The following is a 14,184-nucleotide window of genomic DNA, read 5'->3' as shown; positions in this document are numbered from 1 at the left end:
AATATAATACATAAATAAATTTAATTATTTTTATTTTAAAAAATATTATTTTAGATTGAATATTATTTTTATGGACATCTTTACATTTGGAATTGATCCATGTAGAAAATAATTCGAGATAAATATTCAATGGAATATCAGTGCCGAACATCCAAAATTTGTAAATTAATAAATACAAATATATAAATAATTTTAAAAAATATATAATTCTGACATTATAACAGCCGTCGTTACATTAGAACTAAACCACTTTTTAAAAGGGCAATTTGATATTATAATAATGACTAATCTCCGGGTTATTGCCGTCCCCACGCAAGATTATTGGATTATTTATTTGTTAATAAAATAAAATTAATCATACGGCAAGTGCCGGCCTTTTCATTATCCGATACGCCCTTAATTTATCACAAAATTTATCTAAGTCCTCGAATTATGTTAAAGGAATTATGAAATTAATTTTAAGGGGTGTTTTGATAATTAGTGAAACTATCGAGGACCGTTTGATTAATTTGCTCTGGAATGAGGCGTATAATTACAGTAGTGCGGATGTGTGATCCATCGCGAATGCCACGCAGAGAGAACGGAAACCGGCGACCGGAGAGAGGCGAAGGCGAATCGCGGAGCATAACCCTAGTCACTCCCATGTCCTCCATGGCTTCGTCGCGCGTGATGCTTTCCTCCTCCTCTCCCGCTTCCGATCTGGCGCGGTTGCCTGATGCCGTGGCCAAGGGATTCGGATCCATGAGCGTGGAGGAACTTTTGCGTAATGCGAGTGGCGGGGGCTTAGACGGCGCAGGGAAAAGCTTCCCGATGCCGAAGAGCGTCGGCGGGAGGACGGTGGAGGATATGCGGTGGGAGATCGCGGGCAATCGGGGAGCGGACGGATCCGGCGCGGAGATGACGCTGGAGGATTTCCTGGCGAGGGCGAGCGTGGTTGGAGAGGAGGATGTCGTAGTCCCCGCCGGATGGAGCCAGGTGGCCTTGGCAGCGAATCATGCAACAGGGGAAGGGTTTGGGGAACCGCAGAAGTTGCTCTTGGAGAACCCGGCCATAGGGTTCGGGAATGGAGAGGAGGGCGTTGTAAGGGCGGAGAGAGGGAGGAAGCGACCATTGTTGGATCCGGTGGACAGAATGGCGATACAAAGGGAGAAGAGGATGATCAAAAACAGGGAGTCTGCGGCAAGATCGAGGGAGAGGAAACAGGTGAGGTCATTCCTCACTTATCTAAGTTAATTGGATTCAAGATAATGCATTAAAGCTTTCTTCTTTGTACTACTTCTGTGTTTTAGGCCTATATTAGTCAACTTGAAGCATCAGTTGCAAAATTAGAGGAGGACAATGCACGGCTTTTGAGATCTCTGGTAATTTAGTTACCTTCAAAAGATGTTGCAATTGAAATGATAGCTTGTTTGATTGTCTTTTTATTTAACGGAGATTATGATAATTATTATTTCTTCTTGGAAATCCGCTTCTGAATCAGAAATTGTTACAGCTCTGTAGTTGGCAACGGTGACAAATTAACAAGTTCGAGTGTCTATTAGGCTTTAGAATTGTGATATCTATGAATAACTTTTAAGTAAAGCATTTGTGCGTAGGATCATGAGGAATCAACAATCTTCTCTGTTTTTCAGTATCTTCCAGATATTTGGGTTCTTAAAACATTAAGTGATGTTTCTCTGTTAATGAGTCCTGTCTAAACTTTTAAATGCAGGAGCAGCAGCAAAGGATGAGGCTCAAGAAGGTATGAGCTAAAGCAAATGTTTTTTTTAAACCTTTTCAGTGTTTCACAGATAAGTATTCATTTATAGTTGAATTTGAGTGTTTATACTTTGTTTGAATAATGTTCTCATAGTTTTATGGCTATTTTTATATGCAACATCGTCCTACTTGCCATGTCACTTCCTCATAGTTTTCTGTATCTTGCAATCTGGGCCCTGCCTGCCATGCCACATCAGAATTTATTGCATTTTTTCTTTTGTGCTGTGATCTAAAATTCAAACAACTAATTCCTTTATACTATTTTGGGGAAAAGTTTACAGCTTCGTGTTTTTGTATGTATCCCTTTCTCCTAAAGCAAATATCAGCATACAAGTTGAGGCTTACGTGTATCTTGTTGTAAATTTGTAATTTGATGTTTGTTACGATATGCGAGCTAAAATCAGTTTCACAAATATAATGCTAGGTTAGACAAGAAGTCTTACAATGTACATTTTATGTTTTGATTAGTAATTTAATATGTTTATTGATATTTTATAATTGATATTCTGGACCGTCAATGTCGGTCCCAAGCTCGGATGAAAAAGGATGAGGATTGCGTGAACGTTGCTTTCAAGTAATTGTTCAATGAATGGATCTATCAAATTATTATGTTAATATTAGGTTGTTTCCCGAAAGGAACGCGTTGCAAGGTCCGAGGTCCGACTATAACGTCTTGACAAGGACCGCTACATCTCTATGAGAACTTGAATATAGTATTAAATATGTAAGAGTTTTCACACCATAGGTTATATAAGAATAAATATTTTAGGAAAATTAATTGTCTAAGATTTGGAATATGAAACTTAGAAACGTTCATTGGTAAAATAATGAAGGTAGTAGATGATTATGAGAAGAATTAGTTTTTTGTGTGTACAAGAGATAAAATGGATAGGAGAGAAAGTAAAAATGATAGAGAATTTAGATTTGAAGTTATGGTACATAGAAAAGAGAAACAAGAAATGAATTAGGTATTGTTGTAGATAGTTCGTTAAATGATGAAATAGTAGGAATAGTTAGAAAGGGGATAGGATTATAGCTCTCAAGATAGTGGTGTATGTTGTTTGCAAATGATATTGTTTTGGTAAATTAGATATGTGAAGGAGTAAATGTTAAACTCGAATCTTGGCGGGAAATGTTAGAAATCAAAAGTTTTAGGCTTAGTAGAGTAAAGACAGAGTATATGGAATTTAAGTTTAGCAATATTAGACATAATGAGACAATTATTAAGATAGGAGATGACGAGTTCTCTGTAACTGAGAACTTTATGTATCTAAGATTATTTTTGTAAAAAGATGGAGAGATTGAAAAGATGTGTTACATATGTATCTAATACAAGCAGGATTATTAAAATAGATTATTAAAATAGAGAACATCAAATGTTCTTTGTGATTGTAAAGTACCTTTAAGATTTAAAAGAAAGTTTTATAAAATAGCGGTCAGACCTATTATGTTATAGGGGGCTGAATGTTGGGTTATGACTCGAGCACGTGAGCAGAAGATGAGAGTTGTAGAAATGAAAATGTTAATATAGATGTGAGGACATACAAGGATGAAAAGGATAAGAAATGAAAATATTAGAGAGAAAGTCGAGGTTGCACCTATTGAAGGAAAATTCCAAGAGATATATTTAAAATGGTACGAACATGTACTTAGATGACTAATAAATACTCCAATTAGATGACGTGGAACTATGATAAATATGCAAATTAAATGAGAAAGAGGAAGATAAAAAAAGACTTAGTTAACAACGAGAAAACAAGATAAATTTTATTTAAATATAAATGATAATATAATAGGGGACAAAATTCAATGGTGTAAAAAGATCTATATAATCGACCCCACCTAGTGGGATAAGACTTATGTTGGATAATTAGGGCATTCACTAAAATACACCATGGTCAATACTAAATGCTCTAGGACAAGATCAACAATCAACTGCCCCAACTAATTAATTTTTAAGCTAAATGGACTTTATTTTTTGATTGTGGTCTATATAGATCATCATCATTAGCACACAGTTCATTTATATCTATATTATTATTAACTATATTAAGTAGAAAGTGTTTGTTGCCCCCTTACTCCTCTAATCTTCAACTCTAATTAATTTAAAATCATTATTGTATTTGAACATAGCTGTACCATAGTAACAACTACTAAATAGTAACATATTTTATAAATTTCCCCTAGTAATCCTTGCACATCCATATCAACTTTCTGTTCCTGCTACATTAATGTTTTCCTTTTTTTTGGTATTTTTGAACTGTTAATTATCTCACGTAAGAGAGAATTCAATCTTATATGTAGGAGACAAAGGATATTGCTCCATCTCATGTAGCATTGATGGAATGAGAAATTATTTCTCAAAACTCTGATCTAAAATTTACTGTCCTATGCGACTTTAGTCCCAGTTTGACAACTGCCTTGATTAATCAAGACAACTCATATCAATCAGTCATGGGTTTGGCAAGCTGCTGAAATTGATTATGCCAATTTGTTTTTACTGCCTTTCTTTTGAAGCAAGAGTATCTTTTATGTTGCAGTAGTGCAGTTTAAGTTCAGTTTAAGTTGTACAACATTGCCGATCGTACAAAAGAATCCTCAAACTCGGAAGGCTTATGCAAGAAAAACAAACAGTTTAGGTCTTGTTACTAACAGAACAATGATACGTCTACAACTAAGAAGAGTTTTCTGAGCTTTATAATATGCTGAATTGTCTGTCTTCTCTTATCATAGCATTGTTTTGCAGCTTATGGATAACGTACTACCAGTAACAGAGAAGAGAAGACCAAGCCGATCACTGCGAAGAACCAACTCCATGGAGTGTCTGAAACTAAAGTTCGACCTTTGAAAGTGCCAGGAGTCATCATAACCCTTTTAGTTACACCCGTTACCATTCTCAGAATTGTCTCCAAATATAACCCAAGCAAACTCGCATAGTGTATACAGGACGCACTGCACGAGGATGTAAAGCCAAGTCTGGATTGATGAAAGGTGCGATTTTTTCAATCTTTTATTTATTGGTATATTCAAAGAATCAAAATAGGAAGGAAGGAAGGAAGGGGGAAAAAAATATAAACAGTTGAAAATTGCTAATTAATGTCTTTGTTTTTATTTCTCTGGTAGTTAAGTTTTCAACTTTTACATTCATGTCTTTTATCAACTCCAAGAGAATTGGAAAAATTCCATGGTGAATCAGGCAGATGAAGCACAAAATAACTAAATCGAAGGAACAAATTCAGAATGTAATAGCAATTGTGTCATCACACCAATCTTTCGAATCTGTTCATTGTATAACAATCTATTACATGCCAAATATAAATATATTTTAACAAAAAACCGTAATATTACCATCTAAGTCGAGCAGTACAGATGGTAAATTTTGCAGTTCATCCCAAAATTATTTAATTTTACTACGATCAGGTCGCCCACCTCCATAAAAAAGGGATTTTTGATGTAGGAAATAAAAAAAATAAGGAAAACCCCAAAAAGGGAAAGAAAAAAATCTTTCTATAAAGCAAATAGAGGCGCGTCGCCGCGGTTTTGCACAAGTTTAATGCCGCCACCGGCTCCCCTCGAGCTGCTCCTCCTGCCTCGTGGGTGATATTGCGGCGGCGGCGGCGGCGGCGATGGCATCGATGTCGCCGGAGGGGATCCTCTTCTTCCGCGTGGTCTTCGTCGACGGCGTCCGAGAGATTGATCTCGGTTCTCTTCCGCTCGTCTCATCGCTCGGCTTCAGGACCTTCAAGGCGACCATTAGCGAGCGGATCGGGGTGTCGCCACGGCGGATCTCCCTCTCGCTCGTATGCCTCTCTCCGCCTCCCGCCCGCGCCGTCCTCCGCGAGAGGCGGGTCGCCGCCAACGAGAGGACCGATTTCTTCGCGATCGCGCGCGAGCAAGACTGCTTCGTCCTCGCGGCCCTCTGCCGGGCGCGCCGCGCGAGGCGGGGGAGGAGGGGGCCGCTGCGGCCGAGAGGGTTTGCTAATCTCGTCGAGGGATCAGGACGCCTCGGGGAGACCGCAGCCGCGGCGGCGCCGGAGATCAGGATCCCGAGGCGGCGCGGCAGCCCGGCGGATCGGAGCAACCGCGACCCGGCCTACGACGAGATGGCGGCGCAGGTCTTCGAGTGGATGGATGTGCGGGAGAGGCAGCCGTGGCTACGCCTACGCGAGACGGCGCCTCGCTTCGCGGCGGAGTACTACGCGTCGCCTCCATCGTCGGAGTCGCGAGCGGCATGTGCAGAGTGCAATGCGGCGGAAGGGGAAGGTCGAAAGCCGGAGTTTCACTGCTGTGTCCACGACGAGATCGTCGCGGGGTTTTCCCGGCGGGCTACGCCGATAGCGCGGCCGTCGAAGGAGCCCAGCCGGATCGGTCCGGTTTTGGTTGACGATATCCCACAAAATTGAATTTTTTTTTTTATTGAAATATAAAGGTAATTAGTTTACTTATTTTTAAAAAAAATTCCGAAAACTTCTTTTTCCCTCCAGCAAAATGGCAGAGTTTATTATGATTATTATTATTATTTTAACCGATTTGATATCTTTGCATCTCTAGCAAGAAAAATTTGTACGGGCAGAAATTAAAAGTACTCTTTTATTTACAAAATAAAATAAAATATCAAAGGAGTGTCCAGTTTTATTTAATGCTTCTTTTACTCTTCCATAAACTTCGATAAAAAGGTTAATTTTAGTTTTCTTATTAAATTTAAATTTTTGTGAGAATAATTTTAATGTCAATAAATTTAGATTTTATAACATTAAGCTTAGATTTAGTTTATTATAAAAAATAAACTTGAAATTTTATTAAATTTTATGGTATAAAATCAGATATATAGATCTGTGCAGAACGTTGTATAAAAATTTCAAATCTAATAAAATTGACCTTCATATTAATAAAATTTGGAATCGAGATATTTACAAAGAACTGAACTATAAATCCAAAATTTATAAAATTTTAATCAGATTTGACAAATTTGAATTTACAAAAATATATGAAAAATAAAGATTTTATTATAAATGGATGTCTTTAAAAAGTGTCTTAGAGTGCCACTATAAGTCAACCAATACTTATTTTGCATAAAACCTTATTTTGTCAACAAATAATGGGCCAAACTGACCAATGGCTAACCAGAATATTGAATGGGTGGACCAAGGGACTAGGTAGGCCTATCAAGAATGATAAATAAGGGTAGAAATAAAAAAAGACTTTCTAAATTATATAAATCATTGAAAAATATTTTTTTAAAAAAATAAAGAATTGTATATTATTTATCTCAAAAATAACTTTCCAACCCTATCATAACAATTACATATTATAATATCATAGCAAATACTAAATAATTGCTACAAATATATAACAACTACAATTATTTTAAAGTAATTTTAATAAAATTTAAATAATTTTGATAAAATTAGTGATCAGTCAGGAAGATTTTCTAAAAATACAAAATCTAAGACCAAAAAAAATACATCTTGGACCCATACTACTTAGAATTAGATTCGTCAAAACAGATTAATAAAAAAATATTTTAATATAATAATATTTTTTAATAAAATAAAGTAATTAATTTTTTATATTATAGCAATTATAAAATAACTATTAGAATAAAAAATATTTTTTACATAAAATATATATGATATGACATTATTTTTATTAAAAAAATACTTTTTAACAATTTACGTAATTTGATACCTTTTGATTTTTGTCCATAAATCAATTGGTCAGAATCAATGAATCAAACAGAACTTTTCAAATATAAATATTCGATCACTTCAAAAGTTATTCTTTATAAAAACACATATTTTAAAAATAAATTATTAAAAGTATCTTCGAACTTTGAACATTGATTAAACTGAAGTATGTACTCCAATTGTAAAAAATTATATTAAAACTCTTATTTTTTTCACAACCAACCATGATTAAAATTGCGTCAATTAGAAACATTTACAAAAAGAAAATTACATGCAAAAACTTACTGCATTCGAAAGCACAAAAAATAACTAAGTAAAATTCTGTCTTAATTGAAATGTGTAGTTGAGGTAAAAAAAAATTGAATTAGATTTATTTTTTTCCCACTGAATAGTCTAGATCATCACATGATGGAGCCACTCTACTTCAACAAAATCAATCATTTCATACTAAAGAAAAAAAGAATCAATCTTTTTGGGCAAATTTTACATAGAATTGTAACAACCTCTTTTATCTTTTAGCATTAAAATAAACTTGTTCCTAAAAAAACTAGACCAAATCAAAGAGTGTTTATGAGTACAGATGAAGCCTTGGTATTCAGTATTGAAATAGAAGGAGTTTTAACCAAATCAAAAATGGCAGTCAACCTTAACTCTTCAAAGGTAACATGAAGGGAAAGGTAAAGAAAACTTATGAAGACTTTACAAATGAACCGTAATACTTACAATGATCCATCAACAAGGCTGTGGCAGTAAACACACTCCTATTTGTCATGGATACTTATAGTGTGCATTGAACATCGCTTGATAGACCATGTCGATGAAATTATCATTCTATAAGAACAATATGTTAGTCAACAAATTGCTTCTGTAAAAAGTGGAAGGCCAAAAGCATAATGATTCAGGTCTTCAAGCTAGAATTGCAATAAAATCAAGAGTAACAGAAACAAGGTGCAAGAAAATATCTATCATCAGGGTGGGTGCGTGGGACATTGGAGAAGTTGGAAAATTTCTACATTGTCAGTTTGAATTATATGTTCTAGCAGACCACAAGCCGAGATGAGCAGATATAGGCAATAATCATTCAACAGAAAACTGAAAGGAAACCACAAAGTATCTGAAATTATGATAAATAGCTGGATGGAAGGAGCCAAGAAGTGAAGAGTTCTACCTGCACAAGCCTTAAGAGTGCAGCACAAACGTTGTCTCTGGTAATGTGCAGGCCATAGTTTGGAGCAGGAGTTAGAGAGGCAGATGGAGTAGGTGGTGGAAATGATAATGGAGTAGTTCTTGGTTGTTGGACTGCCACTCGAGGATAGACTGGCAGAACATCCATCACAGAAGATGATATAGGTGGCTTTACCAATACTGAAGATGGTGCTGCCGAAAAGAAGGAAGGTTTCACAAGTTTTGTAGTAAGGTTGATGTTGCCAATACCAGATTCATGTGAACCTCTAGGGACTATTAGAGGGATGGAGGATATTGGGAGAATAGGAGCAGGCTGAGTGGATGAGAGTGTGGTTTGTATGTTATTCAATACTGGAATAGCCGTAGAGACAAGTGGGGCTTGCCCTTCAATTGTTGTATTTCCAACTTTCGTAGCAGGCTGCAAATTAAAATCCCCTTGCGTTCTTAAATAAAAAGGAAGATAACTTTTTGATATAAGCAGTTAAGCAATTTGATAATCTCTATGGTTTGCATAGCAGAAGATATAATTTGAGACGAGAAGTAGCAGAAACATACGGTATGAGTATGTACATTGAAGGACTTAAGGAAATTATCATTAGGAACATCAGTAGTTGGTGGAGTGACAGATAAACCGGGCATTGCTTCGACTTCTTCAAACTCACTGTCACAGAATTGATTAGATATAAATCATGAGGAAAAAAAATTCTTGATTCAAAAAATTAGACTACAGACAAGTGTCTGAGGGTATGGATCAAGACACCACCTTGAACAACAGTATGTATAAAATATACTGATTATGAAATCTAGAGTTTAAATAACCGTTGTTAACTGGTTCCTTTCCTAGGATAATGCTTCCTATGGCTTAAATGAATGAGTTGGAATAAGCAAGAACCAGCATTAGATGAAACATCTGGGAAATTATAAATTCTATTCAGAAAACAATCCAACTAATTACTTGCACCCGATGAATATACCAAGTTAAGTTCACTAAAATTTGCTCTAGATAATTGATAAAAATATTGGCATCTGAAAGCATGTAAAATTGACACTAGAGTCCCATCCAACATCTAAAAACAGTCATGAAAGAATATGACCAAAAGTTCATTCATAAATTACCTTTTACTTGATGCTGGTTTCAGCTTTGGTTGTACTTTAGAGTAGGCATTAAGTATTCTGAACCAGGAAAAAAACTTCAGTCTCAAGCATTAAAAGCTCATTTAAGAAGCAAAGTTGCACTTCTTCTGATGCAAGTAAAAAAGAAAGCCCATAAAGAATTACAAAATTGTGGCATCTAAGTAACCCAAAACAAAAATATTTTAACAAAGTATCAGAAAATCTATTGCCTATGGAAAACAAAAGTACCCTCATATGCAGTAATGAATTATATATTAAGGTGAGAAAGAATATGCACATCATGATCACGGTTCACATGACAGTTATGCAAATCAGCACGCAAATTGTGAACAGCCCAAATGCTGTTAGGGTGCAAAGACAGGCTTTAAAGAGCCAGTTGAGTTTGCGTGCTACCACTATCAAGTCTTCAGCTACCCTAAGCAAATTTCTCGCTCCTCTGCAGACAGCATGCAGTTAAACTGTCCACATACCATCCAAGGACTCTTGATCGGTCCTCCCAAGTACTGAAGCTCAGAGAAAAAATTCCTTCTGAGTGGGTATGCAACCCATTGACTGGAGCAAAAGAGAAGATCTGTCAGGAGCAACAATCTTAAAGGGACACAATGATCAAGTGTTGCCTACGGAGCTGATCCAGAACCAACCATCTGTTGGGAATGCCAATTTCCATGCCTCCAGAACAGCCTACACCACCTTCCTCAAAAACACATACAAAAGAGACTCCTCACTTCAAAATACTGGCAGTGAAAAGGTCCTCATATTGGGCTTTTGTTTCCTGCAGCAGTAGCCGATCGCATTGATGTTCTGCAACGAGATCCATGACAAGTTGACGTTTAGGGTCTATTAATGCATCTAACATTCCAGCATAAAAATTTAAGATTCACAACAATTCAAACTTTCATTACTCAAAGAAAACAAACGCTAAGAAGACATAGCAAAAGAACACATATTAGTCCAGATCCAACTCCAACAGAACAACATCGGTGTCAATCCTTGTATCCCAAAACACGAAGCCCGCCAACTCACAAACTGCTGCTATGTTTATGCCTGAGGTTGGAAGAAAATCTTGGCCCTCAAGAAAGAATTTGAATAGATCCAGCGATAGGACTGCTGCTAGACAGAGCCTGAGAAGAAGCCCCTGCATCTCTTGTTTCACCCCAACTGCTTGGAGAAACACGGTCCTGCGCTTGTATATAATTGCCTTCTCTAGTATCATGCTGCTCTCCTCCGCCAAGGCCAATAAGTGTGGCCTTTGCCTCACTGAGTCAATCGGAGATGCAGCATTTCCATCTTGAGAAGGATTTTGCCCCAAACCATGCTCCACTATATGGGTAAGCTGATGTGCAAATGGGTCTGGTAAAGGAAGTGGATCCGGAGTAGAATGCTCCAAACTCCAGCCTTCAAGGTCCGGATCCAAAAAAGAGAAGGTTGAAATTTGCTTAGCAGCTGCTCCCCTCCAATCCCTGAGGTGGAAGTTGGAACCAATTGTCCACGGCCTCAAAATTACACTAAATCTCCCCCTGCAGGTGAAGAACTCTGCTCTGCAGCATGAAAAAGGAAGTCTTGCTCCAAACCAACTGTATCATTCCCTGCATACCTCATACCAGTTGTACTCTCTTTTGAATTTCCACCCACATCAGCATCAATCTGCCTTGGAAACGCTACCCTCACCAACGATGGAGACCTTCTCACCAGAGGAGAAACAGATTATGCAAACATCTAAGGAGAAAGAGCGCCCTTTCATCAAAAGCTTGATTTTGTCTGGGACTTTATCCAGGAGTTGCAGAGCACTGACTGAGAGAGTGACCAGGAGGAAGTATTCATCATTGGCGTTCTTACACCCCAGCATACACGGCCATTCGTTGACCAAAATATTCAAGATATTTAAGTTCCTGGAAGTCTCAACAGTTTGACCCTATCTACAAAATCAACATCCCATTTGCTACCACCGCTCTCGTGTGGAGCCATTCAATCTTACCAAATTATCCTTAAATATACTATATACCAGTTTAATCTAGAATGATATCATGCCAGGACTAACCATCAAAATATTGGTTTGTGTATAAACAAATGATGATTGATTGAAATAACTAGAACCAGAAAATCAACAAGCAACTGCGGAGATAAATTTGTTACACCATGCTGCGACGTTATGTCATTGGGTCATCATTAAAACCGTTGGATATTTTAGAGAATCGTTTTATATACTTGATAGTTATCATTAAAACCGTTGGATATTTCAAAGAACCCTTTTACGTACTTGGAAAAAAAAAAACTTTGAAGTAAAAGGAATGCAAACAACCACAGAACAACCAAATACCTGCCGAAAAGATTTGCTACTGCTTCACATTCGTGTGAATCATAAAACCATATGCCGTTTATTTCTTGAGAAGCATTGCAGTATAAGAGATATGGCATATGGACTTCATATTCAAAATCTCCCAGCAGATCCTCCACTAAATTATCTTTTAATAGGGGGAAAGAATGCAAGAACAAGATAACGAGTAGTATTAAGAAAACAAACAACTGTATAACATAAAAATCTAATTAAATTGACTATCTTACAACATTTTCCGCAGATACTTTGGACAGAAACAAAGAGCTTATACACAAGTTGCTATTATACCGATTGGATCATTCTCATTAAAGCATTAAGCAAAAAATAAGAGTAAACAGCACAACCTTTCTGTTGTCTTTCAAGAGCACAAAATTCACATGGATCATGATCAAACAGAGAAGCATTATTTAATTATCACCATGTAAACTAGGATTGAAGTAATGGAAAAAAGCATTTTAATTGCAGGGAGCAGCAAGCCAGTCCAAATTGATCTTGTAGTGAATCCACTATAGAGCTATAGAGCGAATATGTTTGTTTTTCAAGTGATTCATATCATCACATGTACCCATTCAAAATTTCATTGCAGTCAAATGATCGACAATACCCAATACATCTCATGGTAACAAAAATGCATTTTTCTAAGGTATATCAAGATTCAATCTATCGTTTATATTAAGTTGGTTAATCCTTCCTGTTTCACATCTTTGTTGTAAAGTTTTCTTTTGTAATTAATTCCTGGATAAAAAGAGAAGTGACTTGGACAAAATGGGGTTACTTTCCTTGTACCATTAAAATATATACAGTAAGGAGTGCCTTATTTGGGCTGTTTTCCTTCTACCAACTAATGAATCAAGCTAAAGTTTGTATTGTTTAATGTAAACAACTTGAAATGCTAATCTCTATCAACAGTCAAGCGATTACAATTGACAATGTTCAATTTATAGTTCTGAATCAGAAAAAAAACATGAACACCGATACACTCTCAGTTACTTCCTCTGTATTTGTGTCAGACGCTGACACTCCAACAATGACAATCTGTGTGAAAACTTTTTCTAGAAACAGGCATATCAAACTTGGATTCACACAAGTGTTTGACATTCATATTTGAGTCTAAGTAACACTAAAATGGGAAGCCATTGATAACCAATCCAGAATTTGAAACCAAACCAAATATTGTTCTTAGCAGCAATCACCCTCATTAAGTATCCTAACTATTATTTTGAAGCCCTAAAACCAACAAATTATATTTAAATTTGTTACTCTCTCTCATTGGCTGTAATGCTGTATAATGATTCAGTTTAACGGAGGAAAATAACCGCTCAGCTCACACATAGCCAATAACAAGAATATCTGGGACAGGCATGGAACAGTCACTCTTCTTCTGCTCCAATTTCAAATTATCTCAATTGGCCAATTAAGCAACTATAAAAATTTAAATCTTTTACTTGTCGAAGTAGAGTTAGCTATAAAAAACACATATAAGGCACTACATAGATTCCATCAATAGGATCACTGTGGTACCTGCATTACGTCGATTCATGACAATGAACTGGAATCTAGGCTGTGTATTCCTGAAACCCAAAAGTTTCGGGTATCAGCAGCACGAAGAGTAAAAACAAATAAAAAAGGAACCAGTTCCGAAGCACATGAAACAAAAGGGGGATCCGGACGCCAGCACCAAATCTCCCGATATCCATAGGCAATCTGATCATAAGGAAGTAGGACAAGCAACGTACCTCTTTACAACGAACAGTGATCCCTCAACCTCCTTTCGGTTCTGAAATGAAGGAAAGAAACCGATCACTAATCAGACGGCAGAAACCAAACATAACTCACAAAAAAACACATATTAAAAAAAAAAAGAAAGGAAAGAAGGATCCAAAGGGCGAATGGACGAACCCATTGGTTGAGCTCGACGCTGAACGTGTACAAGACGACATGTGTGGCAGTCAACAGGATCTCCTCGACGAAGGCGTCGGCGCGCTGGAGGACGGTGAGATTGAGCGCTTTGGTGATCTGCTGATCCAGATTGGGCACCGGCTTCCCGCTCTGCTGCATCTTCGACTCCCCACCGGAGCCCTAACC

General features: G+C 37.0%; 2 protein-coding genes across 3 annotated transcripts; one reads left to right on the top strand and one right to left on the bottom strand.

Annotated features, from left to right (window-relative positions):
- Positions 1 to 587: 587 nt before the first annotated feature.
- Positions 588 to 4,828, top strand: LOC141820711 (bZIP transcription factor 12-like). The gene is made up of 4 exons (XM_074708081.1): positions 588 to 1,203; positions 1,290 to 1,361; positions 1,712 to 1,741; positions 4,505 to 4,828. The coding sequence occupies exons 1-4, from the start codon at positions 643 to 645 to the stop codon at positions 4,604 to 4,606; spliced, it is 765 nt and encodes a 254-aa protein (XP_074564182.1). The 5' UTR covers positions 588 to 642; the 3' UTR covers positions 4,607 to 4,828.
- Positions 4,829 to 7,963: 3,135 nt separating this feature from the next.
- LOC141820600 (mRNA-decapping enzyme-like protein) lies at positions 7,964 to 14,184 on the bottom strand. 2 transcript variants are annotated; one of them, XM_074707939.1, is made up of 8 exons: positions 13,999 to 14,184; positions 13,836 to 13,876; positions 13,621 to 13,670; positions 12,082 to 12,226; positions 9,747 to 9,803; positions 9,186 to 9,291; positions 8,614 to 9,048; positions 7,964 to 8,276 (listed from the first exon to the last, which is right to left on the bottom strand). In XM_074707939.1, exons 1-8 carry the CDS (start codon positions 14,155 to 14,157, stop codon positions 8,214 to 8,216), a joined length of 1,056 nt encoding a protein of 351 aa, XP_074564040.1. In that variant the 5' UTR covers positions 14,158 to 14,184; the 3' UTR covers positions 7,964 to 8,213. The 2 variants fall into 2 exon arrangements, with proteins under 2 accessions (XP_074564040.1, XP_074564042.1); XM_074707941.1 differs by having other exon boundaries at positions 9,201 to 9,291.

Source organism: Curcuma longa, unplaced genomic scaffold (genome assembly GCF_044706935.1).
Source record: "Curcuma longa cultivar G26 ecotype Majalengka, Jawa Barat unplaced genomic scaffold, ITB_CL_G26_1.1 utg509_np1212_2302976_RagTag, whole genome shotgun sequence".
Classification (NCBI taxonomy): domain Eukaryota; kingdom Viridiplantae; phylum Streptophyta; class Magnoliopsida; order Zingiberales; family Zingiberaceae; genus Curcuma; species Curcuma longa.
The sequence above is the reverse complement of the archived record's forward strand: the minus strand, read 5'-3'. Positions and strand labels throughout refer to the sequence as shown.